Below are 22478 nucleotides of genomic sequence, written 5' to 3' on the forward strand. Positions count from 1 at the left end.
CGGCCTTATTATTTTAGTGTGAAGCATTAATGGCTACTCACACCGGCGTCAAAAGCACCACTCTAGTCAGCCCGGAGTCGCGCACAAGTGGCTAATATATAAGGTATACGTCATGAGGCACGCAGTGCCAATGTTACGCGTTCCAAAGTGCTGTCTTCCATTTTATAGAACTGAAATAAACTCTCATCACAGTGAAAAACGAGTTTTAGGTGAGAAGCGGGTGGCTTAGGAGCTAGATTGGGCCCAAAGGCATGCTATAAGGAACTGTTCCTAGTGTACGAACGTACAGTTAACGGCAGTTCATGGTCGCGGGAATACATGAGGGAGGGGGGGGGTACGCTGCACCCTCTCATCTTCATGGACACGCCCACGCGACAGTCTCGAGAGGCAGCAGGTAGCGGCACTACGCATGCGCGAGAGGCGTCACGTGGTAGACGCAGAGCCGTGCTATGAGTAGAGCACTTTGCGCGGAGAGAAAAGTGGCGCCGCCAAGGTCAGTTACCGTGGCACCCAAACTGCTTTGCAAAGCGTCACGCAACAAACGGCAGTACAGTTGGCTCACGAACGAGCACACACTTGGCAAATTTTCGATAATTATCGCTACGGAGTGTAGGGCTTTTTACCTTTTTTTCGAGATATCAGTGCCGTTTAACGCAGACTGCTTCTGTGGCGCTATCCGCGCTGTTACTGCTGACCTACTATTTTTCTTGAACTTGCTGGGATGAGCCTACAAATTTTCTGGACGCCACGAAAGGCGCCACATCCCCGCAAAATTCCTCCGTTTGCTGGGAAGGCGTTGGCTAGCGATAAAGTTAAACTGTGGCGGAGTCAACAACCGACCTTGCGCCCCTTCCTGGCGCACGTGGTATGTTTCTTGATGGTGCGACAAATGACGCCCAGGAAGGAGCGACGTCTTTGAGGGGCCTTGGAAGGACCAAACCTGTCTTGGCCTAAACAAGATGTTTATTTATTTTCTCCAACCAGCGAGGACAGAGCGGGAACGCGGAGCAAAAAGCTTACGAGCACAGCGTCAAGCGACCTTAGCGCTTGTTCACGCAGATATTTAGCCCCAATAAGTCACCAATCAGCGCATACCGGGAACATGTCGAAGTGCGATTACGCCTTCGACGGCGTATAGCCGCAATCCAGAAACCACTGATAATTGCATTTGAGATCCTACGCACCATCTCTGCTTGTGGCAAAAACGCTAATACGATGAAACTACAGCGCAGAAGGGAGGAGTTCTCTTCTGCGGTGTTCTATTGTGCCGGTGAATACTGATTGCCACACTTACTTTGCTACGTGTAAGTCCAACGAGGATGAAGCTTATCCGAGGATTTTTCATGTCCAGATATCTTAGGTTCACCTGAAATACATCATAGTATACAGTTGTGACTTGCTTAGCGAAACTGTTGTTCCTTACACACAGTACACTGAAGCTTGGTCAGCATTATTTTAAGGTATTCCCATTCGTTATGGTTATGCCTTCAGGAGGGCGTTGCCTATCTGCGAAAAAGGACATTTAATGAAGAGATTTTTGATGAGCGTTTGTTTGTGATTCTGTTAAGGTGAGACGTTTTATTTCATCTAGTACGATTATTTCTCATAGCGAGAAGCTTAACTATGCAGCCTCTCAGAGTCCTGAAGAACATAGCCCTACTTGTCACGAGTCGTCCGCCGTAGCGTAGCGCTATGCACATTGGAAACAGTGGTGCCACGGTGCCACATTACAGTCCCAAGGTGCAAACCTTTACAAAGGGCGATGCGATCTAGATTGGACATGCGCGAATGACTCCCAGTGCACGTGATGCTGTATGTCACGCAAGTGACACCACTGAGGGGTGCCACAATGGCGAAGGAGCCAGTGTAGTGGACAATGAACTTTAGGTACGAGCCATGATTGCGATACACAGTCCAATGCCACACCACATCTCGCTTTGTTTACGAGACATATTGAAATCGTTTATCTTATTAGGTTGGCTTTGAATGATTTGAGATGAAAAGTACGGGAACCGCCGCTGTGCCAGCCTGCTAAGCGTGACAGAGTGCCACGTCAAACCAAGCTTGATCATATTGGAGAAATGAAAATGGTCTTTGTTGAGTGCGTAAGTGAGCCGGTAATTCATCTAGCAAATTTCGGAGAAAGACCCCGAAAGTAAGAGCGCAGATACCAAAATCTTTGATAGCCTCGTAGCGAGCGCTTCATGCTGGTGACCGCGACCACTTGTTGCAGGTCGGATCGAACATCGTGTACATCTGCAAGGTGACTGAGGACTCAAATTTTAAGGTCACAAAAGTGACAACTAAGAGATGAAGGTCAGTGCAGCCCTATTGGGGCATGTGAGGACAACGTCAAGAGGACAGTTGTGCTCAATATGCACATGAACAGTAATGTCTAAATAATGACAACGTCTTGGGGATAAATGAGAGATGTCCTACTTCAAGCTACAGATAAGTATGCCCATAAACGGTGGAAAGATAGAAGGGGCATTACACAAACGAGACAGCGTGACACATAACGAACTTGACCTGGCTGTCTGGGTTCATAAGCGCTGTTTTCTTCTTTTGAAGGTATTGTAATTCGCCAAAGTAAAGACCTCATGGTTACCAAAGTTGCAATAGCTCCGCAGCTGCCCTACATCAGACAGACCCAGCACATTATATATGAACGAGCCAGGCAGCGTGACCTAAATCTTTTAAGGATACGACATAGCGCATTTGCCCGCACATTGCAAGGCCTCCATGTGTGAAACACGTTTCGGCGAGAGAGATTCTCGGCAGATGCAGGAATCACAACGCACCTGAGTTAGTGGAAGCTTACTATATAAGGAAGAGGAACACTAGCTGTTTAAGTGAAACAGCGCTTCTTTTATATGAATCGTAGACAAGACTGTTCGACCACTGGGTGTCTCAAACAATGGGATTAACGTGCGCATGCGCGTATTTGTCAGTTTATACTCCAGCTCTCCGACAATTTTGTTTGCCTTGAATGGGTCCACAAATTTGAACATCTTCAGTGTGTCCTCCATATCCATGCTGTATGCCTGAGTTGGAAGTTCAGAATGTTTCAAGAGCGCGCATTCTACACGCTTCCTTTACATGGCTGGGTCTACAAAAGCATTTATTCACCTCGTCAATGAAGCCCCATAGTTCAATAGCGGGGAGAGACTGGTGACAGATTTTGGTGTCACCAGCTGCACCATGTCACAGGGCAGTAAAAACGGTGGTACGAAACGCTACAACTGAAAATTCGACCTCTAAATTAAACGGAGTCCATGAGCCCGCATGACGGAGTCCAGTTGCGTAAGCATGTGAACATATTACACGTACCCTGTGAATGGGCAGAGTCGTTCAAAAAAAATTCATGAAGAAAGTTACGTTTGCAGTACGAAAACAAAAGCTATTTTTAAGAAGTTACAAGAGGTACTCACTGCGTTTGTCATGACTGCCAGATAAGCAATTAACTCCTCATTAGTCTTAAATTCTTTCTGGTGCACTGAGTCAGAAATAGTGTGAAGCTCCACAGTAAATTTCTCTGGCTGTCCGGTACGCTCCTCTTCTTGATCTCTTCTGGAATGATGAGCTTAACACGACAGCAAAGAGAACATTTTTAGTAGCGCTTCTTATATTTATAAAGCTATTTTCAATGGGCACCAAATCATTCCAAGATGTGGTATAGTGAAAGCGGAAGTGGTAGCCAATAATGCTGAATGCCAATTATAAGCAACAACTTCAAAAACTACTGAATTTGTGCGAAATATCAGGATGTCATATTCACGATGTAACGCTGGGAGAATTCAATTCATTACTACTCTCCCTTTTTTAGTTCTTAATTTGTTAGCATATGTTCTGAAGAATTACGCTAGTATTCTTTCTCGCTTTGTTCCCGTAACATTTTATTGTCTAAACAAAATATTTTCTGTACCTTTCTTGAAGACAGAACTATTTCCAATAAAAAATTCAATTATGGGGTTTTACGTGCCAAAACCACTTTCTGATTATGAGGCACACCGAAGTAAAGGACTCCAGAAATTTTTACCACCTGGGGTTCTTTAACGTCCGCCTAAACATAAGTACATCGGTGTTTTCGCATTTTGCCTCCATCGAAATCCGGCCGCTGTGGCCGGGATGCGATCCGACGACCTCGTGCTCAGCAGCCCAACACCATAGCCACTGAGCAACCACGGCGGGTTAACTAATTCCATCAGTCCTTACGCTTGGCAAATCAGTTTTGCGGAGCAAGGAAGAGGACGTGTTATGAAAGGGACAATTCTCATCCACCCGAATGTAGCCCAAAGCTACAAAACCATACAAGTTTCTCAGAAACAAAGCCTCGCACTTGAGCAAAGATTTGTCCTAATCCGAGATTCGAACCCGACACCAATGCTCTTCCAGGGCGGTCGATGTGCCAGTTTTTCTGCATCTGTGCTCTTGTATAATGTGTAACTGTGTGATGCGATGTAGCCAAACGTATTAAAGGGAGTCGAAGGTCCCTCAAGCCGCGTGTCTTCGTCGTGTTCCACTAGCTCACCCATTCATTTTCTTTGAAAATGGAAATATATAAAAAACAGCTTACTTCTACTACAAGAACATTGAGAATGCTGAAGTTTGAGATCTCATGATAAGTCTTGAAGAACGCAAAGGTGTTGTGTAATATGACGACGGCGTCTGCAGATGCGGCTAATTCGGGCATAATAAAAAGCAGTGCAGCGGGAACAGAGGCAAAAAAAGACAGGAAGAAAATGACACCAAGACGAGCAGCAACTGTCTTGAAGACCCACAGAAAGAGTCGGGTGGCGAGGAGCGAGATCAGAGAGGGCTACGCGGATCCACCACTGAGAAACCACGGTAAGGGTCGCACTGCTGCACCCTGTCGTTCCTTGGACTGTCTCTACCGGTTCCTGGCTCGAGACTTACGCCATGTCCTGTATGAGCCTCCGGCGCCTACTACGTGGTACTTTTGGCCCGGCTCATCTTCAATCGTCCCCACCGCCAAACTACTGCATTTGGCAGACGCTACCTAACCTGTTGGGCGGAAATTGAAGAACACTGCTTTTCAGTGGACGCCACCTTAAGTTGTTGTAGCCTGATGTGTTGTTATAAGAATAGGTATAAAGCTAGTTTGATGTCCGTCTACGTGGCTACGTGTGTTGAAGCTGTTGAAGTAGTGTCAGTTGCATCTTGAACGGAAATGTGCATGGCGTCAATGTGACGTCAATTGTGTTAAGCACGTGATCAGAGACAAGGTTTAGTTGTCGATAGGCCATTCGCGGCTAGTGGCAACTCGCTCGGGCACTCACTCAGCCACTGGCTCGACAACTTTTCCTCGAGTCCATCCAGAGTTTCAAGTCGGAATCAACTAGTGCGGGTTCGGAAAGCTCTGAGTGCTCTCTTCGTGGTCACTTTGTTCTGCAGTGGCTCCTTGGCTTATCTGATGCAAGTGTGGCAGTTCTTGTACACACAGCCATCCTCCGGCTGAAATGTAAGAAATGGAATACAGCTGCTGTTCGTCTCTCTCGTACTTTTTCCTTTGATTTTCATTTTGCCTCGGTCCTTGCTGGGTGCTCTTCTGACGCCCACGTGAAGGCGCGACATCACGTTCCATAGCATAAGCGACAACTTGTAAACCAAGGAAGCCGAAGTTTACCTAATAATAATAATAAGATAACCGTGAATAAAATAATACGACAATTTACTTTATTTTAATTTTCGGTTTTGTTGTTCAGGTGTGTTTCTCTTCCTTGAAAAAACAGCGCCAAAAGAAACGTGAGAGAATACAGGAGGTTCACACACGAGCTCATGAGCGTGCCTACCTACCTCGTCCTTGTCCTTCTTCACGCTGTTTTCGTCAAGTACAAACACTTGCCAACTTGCAAAAGTTTTCCTGCTGCTGTGTGCTCTTGACTCCCCACCTTATTGACACGAACGCATTGTTCATTTTTGTCGAGTGACCATTTTTCGCGCGCAAACCACGGTTACAAGGTTATCACTCGGCATAAGACGCCCTTACGTACAACAGAACGTCCCTGAATGGTTTCGTCGATTCTGCAGCGAAAAAAAAAATATTTGTTCTTCATTTTGCTGCGCGCAAGTTCTCCTAATAAAAAGTGAAATCCTTAACTAACGTTTTTGGTAGTCCTGTTCTTCATCGTCATGACACTGTGATATTATATTCATAGATCCTAACGTTTTAAACATCACTGTGCAACGAACTAAAGGGAACTTCTTGTGGGAAAATGCTGGTATGTGTGTAAAAACGTCGGAATGCTTCATTTTAACACAAGGGACGAACGCCGATGACATCGAAAATCACTACTGCAGAAGCCCGCAAGGCGTAGGAAAGTACAGGAAAGAGAATAGTTGGCATCCACCCGATATGTTGATATTGACAGCCACTGATATATGCTTGAGTTTACCACTCCCATAAGAGTGCGCAAACGGCGCTTACAGGTACACGCTGTCGACGATTAGTGCGTGCCCGAGCAAAACTACTTTTTAATTGCGCAACGGCCGGTGATTACGTAACTCTTGTTCACAGAGAGAGTCCTACGGTGCCGATCACGATTTTACTCGTCCGGAACTTTCCGGAATATACGCACGTGTGTCTACATGCAGTTTCGTGTAATTTTGACAAGTAAATATTGCAGAATTACTTTTTTTTTTTAAACAAGACCAGTAAAAATGCAATACGGTCTCCCGGCATCGTATATTTTAGCAGAAAGTTGCGCAATAAAATCAGCCCTAAATAAGTTTCGCACCATTCAATGTTTTTTAGAATTTTTAATGATAGTTAAGGGCGAATAGCACATTCCTGACACTTTCTGGTAAGCACATCTGTGCCGGTTGATCCTCCTTCATTTTAATGTGGGCCACTGTGTACACTATGGTCTAATGCAGACTACACCAACTTCAGTCACTGGCCATATGACATTGCGTATGGGTCATTTTAAATGAAGCTCTTTCATGGCAACTTGGTTTACAGGGTACGCGTCGCTCTACAGTAAGCCTTTTGACAGAAACTTAGGTGAAGTGGTATGCGCTGCTCAGTGTGGGCCGCTAACAAAAAAAAATGCTTTAAAATTTTCATGGTGCGGGGCGCAATAAAGTCGACGCCATATTTGTTCAGACAATCTTCCCTGAACATAAATTCACACGCGCCTCACATGCGAAGTTCACGGCGTGCCGCTAGATGAAGCCGCGTGTGCAGGGAAAAGCGCGACGGAGGATTCCGGCTGCAGCACATGCTTTATACATGACGCGTTCTCGCGTTGGCGTTACATTGCTATAATGCCAATGGCATTGCCAATGGCATTACGTCGATAGTCATTCTCAGGTGATTCACGCCGGAATTTTCAACCCGCGAATAAATATAATGTTACCAGCTTGAGCTCTCTTAAACGCAAAATATGTAACACTTTTGATTTATCAGAATAATTCTTTATGGCCACGAACTTCCTTTTATCGAAGTTGATCTGCATTTTATACGGTGGATGACGAGTGGACAGTGTGGTTTCTGGAAACCACCACTGACGATAGATAGCTTGTTCATGCTCGTCAACGAAGCGTGCGCTTTTTTTTTTAGTTTTAGTTTTTCGGCGCTAAATGGCTTTGTCAGCTAAACGAATGCTCTTTAGTGTTTCCGCACGGACTGTAGCAAAATGACAAATATTCAACCACATGCAATTATCTAAAGTTTTTATGTACACTACTTACAGTCGGGATTTCTTCGGTCGGTTCTCTTGCGCTGGAACGGTCCATCTGAGCGTTGGTAAACTTGCGAGAGCATCGGTTCTGCAAATATTGATAACTATATCTGGAGGGCTACTCGGTAAACTGGCAGTTACTGAGTCTTCTCGAGTGACTAAATAACTATAGCGATTTGGGCCCCTCAAGACAGTTTAAACCTGTGCTTAAACCTATTATTAAACAAAGAAAAATTAATGGCACAGCAACTAGTGATGCTGCTGCCAGCCGCTGTAACCATGTGCAGGTGATATACAATAAAGCATGCTCACCTTCTCGTATCCAGAGAGAACAGCAGTCACGTAATAAGCAACACGTGATACTGCTAGGAATACAAGTACAAAAAGGGGCGAATATTGCACAATGAACAGGACAAGTCAAAGGGAATATTGTGCGATGCGAAAGGGCAGTCGGTTCATTACTGACTTGATGGAGGTATCTCTTGTGTAGCATCGCTCTATTGTGGATTCGCTAAATATACTTTGAAATGGTCAAGGTTGCAATTGAAACCAATGATGAAAATATATTTAAATATGGTATGTGCCAGGAGGTTCTGAAGCCCTCCATTGAACTGATTTGATGTCTGCGAAGAACAATAAACAAACCGGTGTTGTGCATTCTACAAGGAGGAAGACTTTATAAGTATGAACAAATAGACGAGCATAGTGCACCGTTATCCTGTTTTACTAAAAGATAATTACATAAATGCGCACTTTTTATTGCTTGCAAAATTTTATTCGTAGGAATCAGACTAGGACATATCTCTATATATACTTGCCTACACATATTATATCATGGAGGGGGGGCGGGCGGACAGAAGGCAAGCATAGACGCTCTACCATCTGAGCTAACCAGGCGGCTAGCAGATGGGCAGATGGCAGGCGAAGTCGAATTTATCAACAACTCAGAAGCAAAGGCAAGGGTTTGGCATAATACTTCTGCGGAAACCCGCAAGGCGGAGAGGAGTAAACATTGCTTACCCATATTCATATAGGTACCCTTTATCTCTTCTACTTTGTAGATCTTATGCAGTATTCTATCTTGTAACGACCGTTCGTCTTGTGGTAGAGGCTTTATTCTCAGTTCGTGGTTGATAATACCTTCCTGGTAGAAATAGGAGTAAATATAACTGATTCGCAGTCAAAAATATAGAAAGCAATATTTTATTTATTTCACGTCATACATCTCGAACCTCTCTCAATTCTGAAGCAGGCAAATGTTTTTGTACCTCCTTGCGTGACGTCACAAAACACATAGTAAGGTTGGTTGCGAGTGATGTTTCCGCACTAGAGCTCCCCTAGCTTTCTACGCACTGTTACATCACAAGTGAAACTTTGCCATAACCATCTTGATTTATAATTTACAATGAGGGCGTCGTTAGAGAAGGACAGTACAAACACGCTTAGCATTTATGCGCAAGCGTACGTGCCCCGTCTGTGAAATGCCGAGATTATGTGTGTCGCAGCATGAGAAGCGAACACCGGAGGAAGAAGGCGCCTGGAGGTGAACAGAAACACATGCCGGGGAAGTACAGAGGAGCCTGCTGAGCGCAGAGGGAAGTAACACCACCTAGAGGAATGTCTGGGTGACGTTGAGCGGCACGGGGAAAGAGAAAGCGGGCAAAGCCTCGCGGAGGAGGAGGGTAGGTGGAGGCGCGCTGGGTTGACCTTCTGTGCTAGTTGCTGCGGCTTCAGTGTGTGCTAGTACCGTGTTCCTCTCGTGAACGAGAGGCCGAGCGCCGAGCGAGGACGTAGCGTCGACGCAAGCGGCGGCAGGCCTTGCGCGAGTCGGCCGACCCTGAAGTCACCGCCAAGCAGCGGGCACGAGCTGGACAATTCCAGCAAACAATGTGGGCTTGGCGTGCCCTGAAGTTGATTAAACTTTCACGTTGGGCTTGTTCGTATATCATGATGGAGGGAAAAGAAACGAGATTCGCGCATATATTATTATCTGCGTTATTAACAGTGTGCTCAAATGATCTCCCCAGAAACTGCTAAAGTTCCATGTTGCTTTCTCTGGCTATTGGACGCGAGGCTTCTTGTGGTTGCTCACTGCCGGGGCCGTATTGGATAGGTCAATGCTATAGGGCAGACAGCGAGGGGGCTATGCCAACAAAACTGGATGGCCGAAACAACACGCGGGTGAAGCTGGCTGAGACGAAAACTGGGATGCCACGGTGGTGACCTCTGCAGCGTGACCATTTTGCATGCGTTTGAAAGTATGGCTGTATAAAATTTTACTGCGAGACAAATTTTCGGCCTGCTAACTGTAAGAAACATACTTAGGAGCAATAATAATATCACTATGAATACAGAGTGTTTTGGCAACGTTTCTGTTGTTGATGGGCGGTGAATGAGGTTTTGCGTGCGTTTTAGTCGCCGTCTGCCTTTCCGTTTTCACGTTATTCTCAGGAATGCGAAAGGATTTACGTCACAATGTTTTACCCTTGACACACGGGTGAAGTAAAGTCATTTGAAGTCATTTGAACATTTCGGCTATCTCGCTTTCCGTAAAGGACCCTTACTAGGGAAAAGACAGTTCTTTGTCGTGTGTCATCTTGTGTGAAAGCTTCTCGGCTAGAGACGCCCCTTTGTTCAAGGGGCTTTGTAGTGCCCGTGTACCAGGAGTATTAGATCCACCATCCGGTCCATAGACCAGCGAATTTTGAGCGAAGGCCGGTGTGACACACCTAGCGTCCCGTGTGAAAGGAGACGATTGCGACGTGCGCGGAGGCACAATTTCATAACGAAAGGGATTTTATAGACACGTGATGTGCACACGCATCATCGGCGCGAATTTCAGTGCCATGGGGGGAGGTGTGCCATAAAAATATGACCTGCTGGCGCAGCCTCCTTTCCCGGCCATACCGCCGGTCGCATGCACAGCTGGCACGATGCAGGTTTCAGGTCACGTGATTGTGGCGGGTGCAAGGACCGCATACGAAGTCTACACAGGAACGGGTTAGTCTAAAATAAATGTGCTTCGATGCGTGCTCATCCGGATTTGGCAAGCCCTGCGCTATTTCGGGTGTGCGAAACAGTGACATGGTAAAGTGAGCGCGGCCCATTTTACATCTACGCACGATTCCGGCTGCCAACCGGCCAATACTGTTGGCGTAGCTTGAGTGTTGTGATCGGGGAGTGATCGCGGTCGTCGAGTGGACTATGTTCTCGTGCGTCAGGACGCGTGAGATGGCGCGTACTTAGCGAATGTTTCCTGAAACTTGAATTGCATATAGAGCTACGAGCCTTATCTCGTGCGGTATTGATGTGCACTTCGGGCGAAACGGTGACGTCGACTTTCGTACCAATATACTACGATATAGACTCATATATTGGCTGACTCACATAACTGAACATTTCAAACGCGTGATGGCCGAGTTGATACTCTCAGCCCTCAGTAAACGCAGAGAAAAGGTGACTTTACCTATTACCATATGAAGCCCGCAGATAATGAAGCAAGCATACCATAGGGAAACTATCTGTAATTTTATTTGAAATGTAGAAATAATAACCTAAGGGAAAATGGAAGACGCACAAGAAGGAATCTTACTGGCAGTGGGAGCCAAAACCACCAGCTACGTTGACATGTCACTGAGATTCTCCCTAGTGACGTCTGGAGAGCCGTATCGAACATTTCGCGCCTATAGGATAGGACGAGGCCATGCACTAGAGGTTTTAGGTATGTGTTACCAAATATGTTATCCATGTTGTTATTCATTATGCTAACAGCATATTACCCACAATGCCCAGCGAATAAATAGGAATAGTTGCATAAGGAAGGACTTACGACTTGCACCACGCCTTCCCTCTGGCGTAAGACGAGAGAGGATTGGTGATGCACGTCCTGGTACAGAACCTCTTGAATAGCTGAGGTGTCAACCTGCGTATACACGTAATTTTTAGAGTTCGTAGGCATTTGAAGAATGTGGTTATTTATTTGATGCTGCTGCTGGATCTTTCCATGTGAAAGACAGTACTTCTGCTTTGTTGCTCCACGTTAAACTTCTTTTTTTACTTACGTTGCACTGGATGAACGGTTATGACCTACTGCTTCACTAAAATCATAATTACTGCACAGTGTAGGTTGACCTTTCTTCAACATACTAAATATGCCGTTCTTATAGTAAATTTAGAAATAGATTTAGGTCATGATATTTGTGGGCACAAAATGTGTGTCATTAACGCAGAGAAGCTTAGTGAACGAAATATGCATGTATTTTCGTAATTCAAAGTGCTTTCCACAAAAGTTATGTGCACACCGATTTCGTGTATAATCCAGTTAACTTCAAGGGAACGATTGAGACAACAAACTAAATTACGATATTAGCACAAATTCTTGTGAAGGGAATGTAAATTACTAAAACCTTCTTTTGCTGCAAACTCCATTCCCCGGTGTGCGCTGGCAAACATTTTATATTCTCTTTGTAAATCTTTAAGAGGCTTCATCTTTAAGAGGCTTCATCTCTTTGTAAATCTTTAAGAGGCCAATCGTAAGCAAGGCGTCAAGGAAAAGGACTTGTGTAAGCTGGTACAGGCGTTTGTGCTCAGTAGAATAGTGAATGCGACGCCTTATATGAAGATGGACGCGACGGAGAAAGGCAAGGTGGAGGCTATGATTAGACAGGCGTATAAGGCGGCCCTTGTGTTGCCTAACAATACTACCGAAAGGCTGCTGGGATTAGGGGTGCACAACACCTTGGAAGAACTGCGGGAGGCACACTTGGCGATGCAACTCAGTAGACTTTCCAAAACGAGAGTAGGGAGGGATATATTGGAGAGGATCGGCATTGGAGTTGATCCTACAGCCGGGGACATGAAAATTCAGGTGAAGCGAGAAATGCACAAGGGCTTGTACATAAAACCTTTGCCTAAAAATATGCATCCGATACACCACGAGAACCGTAGGAAAGCAAGAGCCAGAGCTTTACATGCCAAGTACGGGAAGTACAACGGGGCAGTCTACGTAGATGTCGCCGAGTATAAGAACAAGGACGCATTTACAGTTGTGGTGGTGGACGGGCGGGGACGCTTAGTCACCTCTGGATCGGTCAAAACCCGCTCTTCAGAAACTGCAGAGGAGGCGGCGATAGCGCTAGCTATAGGTAATACTGAAGCTGACGTGATTTTCAGCGACTCTAAAACAGCCATCTGAAATGTGGCGAGGGGCAGAATCTCTGTCACAGCAGTAGGATTACTAAATCGGGCCACGGGGCGAGGGACTACGGAGGTGGAAATTGTCTGGGTACCGGCACACTCTGGGAACCCTGGGAATGAGGCGGCTCACATGAATGCTCGAGGTTTCGTCAGCCGAGCAGGTGAGCCGGACGTTCCGGGGAGGTCCACGAGAGATGGGCTGGTGTCCTTTCACGACATTACCAACCATTACAAACTTGAGCGGAGAATTTACCCTCCACCGGACAAGCAATTGGTGAAGGCGCAGGAAAGCGTCTGGCGAAGATTGCAGACGAGATCTTTCTATAACCCATACGTGTTAAACAAAATCTACCCGGACGTTCAGCCGGAATGCAAATGGTGCGAGGAACTGGCCACCTATGACCACATATTATGGAGCTGTAGCATAGCGCTGCCACCGGCGGATATTATGCGTGATCCTTCTCTCGAGCAGTGGGAGGCCGTGTTGGCCAGCTCAGACCCGGTCGTCCTGACCAGGGCCGTGGAGTGGGCCACCCAGGTCGCCGTCAGCCATGAGCTGATGGCCATCTAGCACGGAATCGTCCGCACATGCGTTCTGACGAAAATAAAGTTTTTCCATCCATCCATTCATTAGGAGGCTTCATGCTTTGCTATTGTCTATTGGTGTGTACGCATATTGCAAAAAAGCACAAAAAATCATGAAATAAGGAGGGCTGAGCACAAAGCGCTATTTTACGCTCGAAAGCAATTCACGGTGCGAAATAGAGTAATATAGATCTTCCACATCTACCTCTGGTATAGCGATCTGTCCTTTTGTCCTCCTTCTTTCGCCTTTCTTTTTAAAGCGAAGCTGTATATGGTTAGTTTCCTGCGGATTGGCGTCCGTAGGCGAAGAACGTGGGCCGATCCCTAATATATTGTAATAATGGATTGACCCGCGGTGGAAGTGAAGCAGCCTTCAAGCACTCCGCCAACTTGCAAAAGTAAGTTTATTATTTTGGGTCCAAATACAACCCGTATCAGATGTTAAGCTGATAAGAACACAAACTGCAGTTCAACCCGCGTCGGCCATGTCTACGTTCGCACCACCCCCTCTTTGTCGGCGTTCCAAGCACTTGCGCATCTCCTTTTCTTCTGCTCTCCTGCGGTGGCGGTCCCGTCGAACCGTCACGCGCATCCAGTTTCTTCTGGCTCCGCAGGGTGGCTTTTGCGGTGTCCACGCGAATGCATAAAAAGATTATGGTAAATGAGTCCGTACCTATGTTCCGAATTTTGTGTCACCTCTGTGTCATATGCTAAACAGCTTCGCTGGTCATTCATCTTCACAGAGTGGAATGGCTAATAATTTTTTTTCTGTTCTGCTACTTTCCATTATGTTCAAAATACTTGCTTATGCATTTCATCTAACACATTTAGAACCGCTGAGCAGTGTCTGCGCATACGCTCTACTCAATAACTAAAAAGCTTGAACCAGAAGTTCGGACAAGACGTTCGACTAACGCATTGATCGTCGATAGGTTTCAGCAGACGAAACTGTATCCTAGGTTTCTACAATCTTGTGTACAGTGAGATCTCCGAGGTAAGCAACAGCATTGTTTAGAACAGCAGCACGTTCTACTACAAGATCTAGGCGCTTGAGCAATCTAAGGTCTTCTTGTTCGCTAGAAAGAGGGAGCTGTTTAATCTGTAAGAACAAGAGTAGTAAATATAAACTTTGGTTTTTGTTGCCAGTCAGCGTGCCTCAGTCGGTATGCAGAGAACCGCTGGGTTACAATTAAAGTTTTCAAGGGAAGGGAACAGCAGTTTACGATAGGTAGCGAGGCACTGGAAGTGGTAAGAGAATACATCTACTTAGGACAGGTAGTGACTGCTGATCCAGATCATGAGAGTGAAATAATCAGAAGAATAAGAATGGGCTGGGGTGCGTTTGGCAGGCATTCGCAGATCATGAACAGCAGGTTGCCATTATCCCTCAAGAGAAAAGTGTATAACAGCTGTGTCTTACCAGTACTCACGTACGGGGCAGAAACCTGGAGGCTTACGAAAAGTGTTCTACTTAAATTGAGGACGACGCAACGAGCTATGGAAAGAAGAATGATAGGTGTAACGTTAAGGGATAAGAAAAGAGCAGATTGGGTGAGGAAACAAACGCGCGTTAATGACATCTTAGTTGAAATCAAGAAAAAGAAATGGGCATGGGCAGGACATGTAATGAGGAGGGAAGATAACCGATGGTCATTAAGGGTTACGGACTGGATTCCGAGGGAAGGGAAGCGTAGCAGGGGGCGACAGAAAGTTAGGTGGGCAGATGAGATTAGGAAGTTTGGAGGGTCAACATGGCCACAATTAGTACATGACCGGGGTAGTTGGAGAAGTATGGGAGAGGCCTTTGCCCTGCAGTGGGCGTAATCAGGCTGATGATGATGATGATGATGATGATATAATATCGCAGACATCAAATGAAAAAAAAAATTTTGCATTTACTGCTGTCACACTATACCGGACGCAATAGTTCTACGGAAGCCCGCAAGGTGCAGATAAGTAAAGGAAACCCATGCGAGTTTCTAGAAAGACTATGCTCATAGATTTAAGAGAAACTGAGTATTTATTGTCTTATGATGACGGGGTAGGGGGGGGGGGGTGTAACACTTCCGAATCCCGGAAAGTAGCTTGTTTGGTCATCTTGTTGGAGCTTCGGCTGACCTTCTGCTGTAAACGAGGCGTATAATCTCGCGGAATGCGGTGACATTAAGTAAGAACTTCATGTCATCTTGGTATCGTTTGATCATTTGCGCGGTACCGTAACCGTGACCATTTCTCGAAGGTCCAGAGCTTTAATAAGACGTACTGGGGGACTAGTTGGTTAATCATGATCGAATATAACAGCGCACTTCAAAACAAGGACGTAACTTTTACAACAGCACTCGTGTTTGTTCACTCTGTGTTACGTCTTTGTCTTGAAGTGCGCTGCCATTTTCGATCAAGGACTTCATACCATGTTGCTATGGTTTTATCAATTGCGCTTTATCACAACCGCTTCACGAAAGTCAAGAATTTCACTCCATCGGGATATAGCTTTACCATTTATGCCTCATCTTTACCGCAACCGCTTCTCGGAAATCGGCATGCGCGGTAACGTTGGCTAGTGCACAGCTTCCATCTGGCGGCAGCATTAGTGATGACTGTATAACGGTATCAGTGTGGAATAATCTGAAGGTACGCTATGATAACATTGCTAAAGATATCATTAGGTAAGTTTAATTAGGTAACGATATCAAGGTAAGATATCATTAGGTAAGGTAACAAGTATAGGAACTTAGCCAGTCTTTTTAAGAATAGCAACTGTCAAATCCTCATAAGCTAATAACCAACTTGACTGGAATTGAAAGGCACAAGAAGAACCTTCTCAGAATTATACCAGTAAAGGGGAACTCTTGTTTGTTACTAGCTAACTCGCTCCCTTTGCAGCCTTGTTTGAATGTTTGCAGCTTTATTGGAATGGCCAAGAGCTCCACGTGCGACACATGCAACAGCGAAGAGACACTCACACACATTATCTGTGTCTGCCCGCGATACAGTGCCCAGAGACAAGTGATGTGCAGAGTACTGGACCAGTTGGACAATCGTCCACTATCAGAACTGAAAGCTTTAGGTCAGTTCTCTTAAAGAACATACGCCCTGAAGGCCTTACTCGCGTTATTAAAGTTCCTGCGGTCTACGGGGCTTAACGATAGACTTTAAGAACGCTGCCCACTACCAATTTATAGTATACGCGCTTTGTTAGTGCTCGTCTCGCTTTCTATCTCCCCCTTCCACTCGCTCTCTATTTTTATCCCCCTTAACCCTTCACCCGTGCAGGGTAGCCAACCAAAACTACCTCTGGTTAACCTCCCCGCCTTCCTCTGTATTCTCTTTCGCTCTCTCTTGTTTGGAACAAGATGACCAGAACACCCGTCATATACAGTCGCATTTTCTCCATTGAGTGAGTGAGTGAGTGAGTGAGTGAGTGAGTGAGTGAGTGAGTGAGTGAGTGAGTGAGTGAGTGAGTGAATAAACGTAATTACAGAGACCAAGCTGCTAATGCTCGAAGGTTGGCGGCCACCTTGTTCCAAGTAGCCATTGCCCTGTTCTGATAGCTTAGACCTGTTCACCAGTCATAGCTGGTCCTCAGGTCTTGGCCCACTGGTCTTCCGTGCTTCGATAGACGTTGTTCGTGGGACTTTTTTGTTTGTACGCATTCACAGACCCTATGGTAAAGGGTGCTTGGTGTATTGCAGAGCTGGAAGTCTCTTGTATATCCAATGTTATAAAAAAATCAGTATTTTGAATTCGAGTGTGCCGAGGCGCACAGCAAAGCCCTTTCAATTTATTGCCCGAATATTTGGTGTGTTTTCAATCGGAACCTAATTTTATAACATGGTCTGTGGCAGATCTCACGTTCACGAGCAAGTTTTACACGCCCCTTCGAGAAGTCCAATTCGTGAACTTGCAACTCCATGAACTCGACTTCTTGAAGAAGCATGTAAAACTCGCTCTTGTATTCGATAAAAAGAATGTTCTCATTGAACACAATTATCTTTAAAAATTGTCACGTGAGGACGAATATTGGTACTTATTTGTAGACAGCGATATCGCTTGCCTCGTCACTTTGAACACTATTTGAGGTGGGCACCAGTCTTGTGATATGCCTTGCAATTACGTACAATTACGTTGCAAAGTATGCAATTACGCACGAGCGTAGGTGCGATTAGGTTTTTATAAAGCCGCGAAACGACAATGAAATTTATCTTTCTTGGAATTAACATGCAGATGTTTTACGATTATGATATGGGGGGGGGGGGGAGGTATGGCTGTCACACAATAAAAAAAGGGTGACTCAGCGGCATACCTGGATAAGCCTGATGCCAACTTAGGCTATTTAATTTACAGCCTCACCACTCTTGTTTGCTTACCGTGTCCGTCCGATGTCCTTCGCGACTGCTCGTAACAAGCAGTAGTTTATCAGCCAGCACCGAGCTCTTTTCAAGGCTCAGAGTTAGATTGTTGGTCAGGCGCAGAATCAAATTTCCGGATCTTGTTCTCTCTTGCAGAATGGTTGGGTACACATAGAAATCTTGTTCTGCTGAAAAATAAAAAGAAAGCAATGAACAACACGCACCGTCAAATAAACATACATTAGGACCAAACTGTTTAGTCCTCTTAACTCCAGTAGCCGTTACACGGGCGCTTCTGACCGATTTGCGCCGCCGTCGTCAACGTCCACGCCGCCGTGAGGTTCCGTATAAAGTCCAAGTGCAATAAGATCGCAGCCGTGTGCCGTATGCTGTATGTGCGAAGGGAAGTGTGTGAGGACGAGCCGAGAAGAATGATCGCTTGATGCGCCCCGTCTTCTCGCGCGTGCATTTGTACAGCACTTGGCCGATCTGTCGGCACCGCCGTTCGGGCAAAAGGTAACGTTACGTCAAAGACCGAAAGCCTGCCTGCCAACCTGCGAACCTTAGGACTGGTAACGCACCCGCGAATGGGTGGAGGGTGCATGGTGTGGGGGGGGGGGAGGCGCAGCGATTTTTTAACGATCTTTAACGATGATTTCGCTTCGCACTCAGCACATAAGCTGTGCCAAACTTCGCGGAGCAGATACTGACAAACATACTGTTTTCGGATAACAGTTATTTCTTGAGCGGCTTTGTTGACGCGCCAAGAGCACCTCCTTTAGAGTACGCAATGAGCTTGCTGGAAGCAAGTCACGCCAGTGGTGTACGGCACCTTGCAATACCACAAGAAGGCGGCGCATGTACCTTCACAATTTCTTTCTTGCAAAATATTTTTTTGCCATCTCGCACCGGCCCTTATATTCCAACACATTCAACACTTTCGCGAACTAGGTATATTTTTCGTAGAACATAATGGCAACATTCACAAAAATCGTAGAATCGGTCCAAATTCATAAAGCTTAAGAAAAATTCGGGCAAGCTGGCCGGTACATTCATAAACTATACGATGACGTTTATGGGCCCTATAACGTAAAACTATTCAAATATGTTTTTACTCCAATCTCCAGGCGTCAAATTAGTGTAACCACCGACGCAAGCATCGGGCGGTGACCCGCAGCGTCGTCCCAACAGCCTAATCAAACGCTCTCCTACTTTATAGAAGGTGACCTTTCTACGCTTTCAAAATGAATGATATTGCCTACATGGAGCAGTTTTTCGTTTGTAATTGACTGTCAGGAGACGAGGAGCACGCTCAAGTGGAGAGGATTGCGATGGGGCCGAGCCAGCGCACTTAAAATAGATAACCGGATGAAGAGGGTGGGGTCGGCCTCTGTGATTGGTGCGCTTTCCCTTACTTAGCTTGAGGTCGCGGGTCAAAAATTGCGGCGGCGTGCAAGGGAAGCTCAACAATGCCGCAAGAACGGATCCTCAGCGAAGAAGAGTTTTCAGAGCGAGGTCGTAAACGTAAAACGTTACACGGCCACACCAAAAGCATTATAGGAACGGGGCAGCCTGCGGCTATTCTGAAAAAAAATTCAGTTTTGTTCGGCGTATTAATGCATTTTTAACACGTACACGTCACTTTGACGAGGTGAGTTTTCGCAGGTTTGTGACGTTGCGTGACAGGCAGGTGAAGTGGGTGCAGCCCGAAAGCTTTTGACCAATAGCAGAGGGCCAATGCCGAAAAGGCGTCGAATCAGAAATAACTATTTTTCTTTTGTTCAGTCCAATCATGCAGACTCAGTGGGCACACGTCATATCATATGGGGAGCTGTCGCGGTTTTCATGACGTCGCGTGACAGACAGGCGAAGTGGGGGTGGGCCAAAAATGTTTTTCATCAATTGCGGAGGGCTGATTGCAGAATTGGAATCAGAAAGTTTGGAAAAGCTTTACGTTACAGCACCCCAATTCAATGACATAAGCTTCCGGCCAGACCAAGGGACTATCATTCACTGTGTGAATGCATGACCTCGACGCATTTCAGTGAGCTCCTGTCACCATCTTAGTGTAGGCGCACCGGTCAGTAGAAGTCCCGATCGTGGCCACACTTTGTAGACTGTGGCCTCCGACGGCACATTTCACGCTACTGCCCCCGTTTACCAGAGACCACCACGATGTTCAGTTTATCCACCCCTCGTGCAACGAAGGGACACCGACGGAATTTTTAACCCTTCCAATTCAGCAACGGTAACTTAGCAGGTGTTAAACCTAACACAAGGAAGTGGTCCAATGCATTTCTTGTCCCCGGGCCCAGCCTTGCAACGCTGCCAACCGCGTCACCGGTTTTCATTCCCGCCACCGCCGGAAAACAAGATGGTGCTAACAATAGAGGATCGGTCATACTCGTCTATTCGCAGCAGATGCAGATCTGCTGGTCTGTTTAAGAAGTTCGTGTATGCCTGTGTGGACATCGTAAACAATGGCGCCCTTGTTCAGTAACATACCCAAATCTGAAACGTCACCTTCGACAAAAAGGTAATGTTCGCTCGGTATCGCGAAGTCACTTTTGGAACGCTTGAAGGTGAAATGTGGCACCCTAATCTGAATTCTTGCATCAAGAAATTTGATGTGGAAGTTCCGTGCCTCGATGCTAGCGAAGTTTACCTCAAGCGAAAACGAAACGTTTCCCATATCCAATTACGTATTCGCACCTGGTTAGGCAGCCATGTTTATTGTTGCATGCTATTCATGCTTTTGATTGAAATCCTGCAATGAAATAGTGGCGCCAAAATGCGCTAAGACGATTAAGAAAACTGTGCTCGTCGCTCATCGTTTTATTGAAGCCCTCGACGGTGTGGCTCTCCTCCGGATTGTAAATGTCTCCCCAACGTGTTTCGTTCTGCCACGACTGCAAGTTGTTCGTGAACTCGCATTTACAGCAGAAGCTGTTCCACCATCGTCTTAGTCTAACCAGCACTCGGCTAGCTACTCGTCTGAATTGCCGCCTGTGATAAAGAATTCGCCATCTTCTGCCGAGTATATCTTGTGCTCCAAGAAGTCCTCGCACCTTGCACATCAGTCCGGATTTTCCTGTAATGCAACATTCTTTTGCGTTTCCTTTGTGCACCACCGCCTCAAATAAAGAGAAGCTACCCCGATACACAAGAAACCCTACCACCAGCTACCTACTTCAAAGTGAAAACTATCCCTGAGCACGTCAACGACACGATGAAAAAGTGCGTTGTTCAGCAATGCGACAGTCCATCGGTCACTCCTGTTATACTAGTAAATAATGAGAACACATGGATATTTTGTGTCTACTACCACCCCTTCAACGCCGTCACAAAGAACGGTGTGTACTTCTTACGAGTAGGAAATGACGACAAAGGCGTGTTTGTGCTGGTGTTCATGTCCTCGTGTGCGCACATCGCCTTCCGCACCGCGCAGCTCTTGATGGCAATTGTACGCGGTGCGGCTTTGCTGTATGCTCGCTATCTGTCAATCGTGCAAGACGGCACCCAGTAGGCAGCAGGTGCAAAGTCAGAGGAAGAGGCAAAGAAAGCTTGGATTTTAAAAGGCAAATCAATTTTCAAGTCTGGCATGGGTATGCTCAGATGTCTCAGATAAATAGCTCTTCGTGACGACTGTTTATGAATCTTTCACAACTAATGCAACGGAAACGAGAAAGATGGTCAGTATGGACACATTATCCGTAAGAGATATACATGGAACTGAAGACGACATACTTCTGAGATGTTCATATATACAATTCCCTGAGTCGTGTTAAGTGTGGTACAAACTTACGAACATACACTGCGAATTGATACTTGCTGAGGAATATAATACGTGAAGCGTAATAATACACAAATTGAATCACTATAAGATATGTCGATCCAGTGAAACAGTTCAGCATGGAGTCGTGCGTTTTCTTTGATCGGTATACAAAGCCATTGTTTCAATAGGAGCTGCCTTCAGATAACACGTTCTCCAATGTGCTGCTACGGAAGTTAAAGATTTCTAAACATAAATAAATTGCCCGTGACTCTAGTCACCCATCTTAAGCTATTCAAAACACATGACCAGGCATGGCCATGCACATTCTCTTACACCGCTTGGCGCAACATTTACTTTACGTTTTTCTCCTCGGATGTTGAGAGAATCGAACAAGCATTCCGTTAAACCCTTAACGAACATAGCGCCCGTTAAACTCCTTCATTCTAGATGCGTTGTTGTATTTTGCACTACATATGTTTTATAACAAGCTGTGGGCAATCACCCTCAGGGAGCTTTTATATCATTTGTAGTGAATAAAGTCATTCGTAAATATGAGCTGGCAGTACTAAAGAAGAATGACGAAATGATTTTATGGCGAGCCGTCAACACCAAGTTAACAATGACAACGTTGCACCTTCCCCGCACTCTAGCCAACTGGCCCAGGTCAGAGGCCATCCTTATTTCTAACTACGAAATTTTCATTACGAAACGTTATCAACCGGTAGATGGACTAAAGTAATCACAGCATTGACGCACTTTTTTTCAAGTTTGAATAACGTGAAACATAGGTGCAGAAACGGTGTCAAGAAATAATTGCGCCAAATATAGAAATCTGTCATTGAGACTTCGAACCAATGGTGAAGTTAGTGT

At 45.8% G+C, this 22478-nt stretch overlaps 1 protein-coding gene and 1 pseudogene across 6 annotated transcripts in view; both read right to left on the minus strand.

Annotated features, from left to right (window-relative positions):
- Nucleotides 1-22478, minus strand: part of LOC126519181 (venom metalloproteinase antarease TserMP_A-like) — a 60904-nt gene that overhangs the window by 38208 nt on the left and 218 nt on the right. For 5 of the 6 annotated variants that reach the window (XM_055065230.2, XM_055065231.2, XM_055065229.2 and 2 more), the window contains exons 2-7: nucleotides 17852-18021; nucleotides 11533-11625; nucleotides 8724-8847; nucleotides 7714-7791; nucleotides 3432-3583; nucleotides 1295-1366 (exon numbers count right to left, since the gene is read on the minus strand). In XM_055065230.2, the coding sequence (XP_054921205.1) occupies nucleotides 1295-1366; nucleotides 3432-3583; nucleotides 7714-7791; nucleotides 8724-8847; nucleotides 11533-11625; nucleotides 17852-18021 (689 nt within the window). The remainder of the gene's footprint in view (nucleotides 1-1294; nucleotides 1367-3431; nucleotides 3584-7713; nucleotides 7792-8723; nucleotides 8848-11532; nucleotides 11626-17851; nucleotides 18022-22478) is intronic. The other variant, XM_055065227.2, reaches the window with a different exon arrangement.
- Nucleotides 13792-13971, minus strand: LOC126519338 (U2 spliceosomal RNA; annotated as a pseudogene).

The sequence above is a fragment of the Dermacentor andersoni genome, chromosome 10, assembly GCF_023375885.2.
Source record: "Dermacentor andersoni chromosome 10, qqDerAnde1_hic_scaffold, whole genome shotgun sequence".
Lineage (NCBI taxonomy): Eukaryota > Metazoa > Arthropoda > Arachnida > Ixodida > Ixodidae > Dermacentor > Dermacentor andersoni.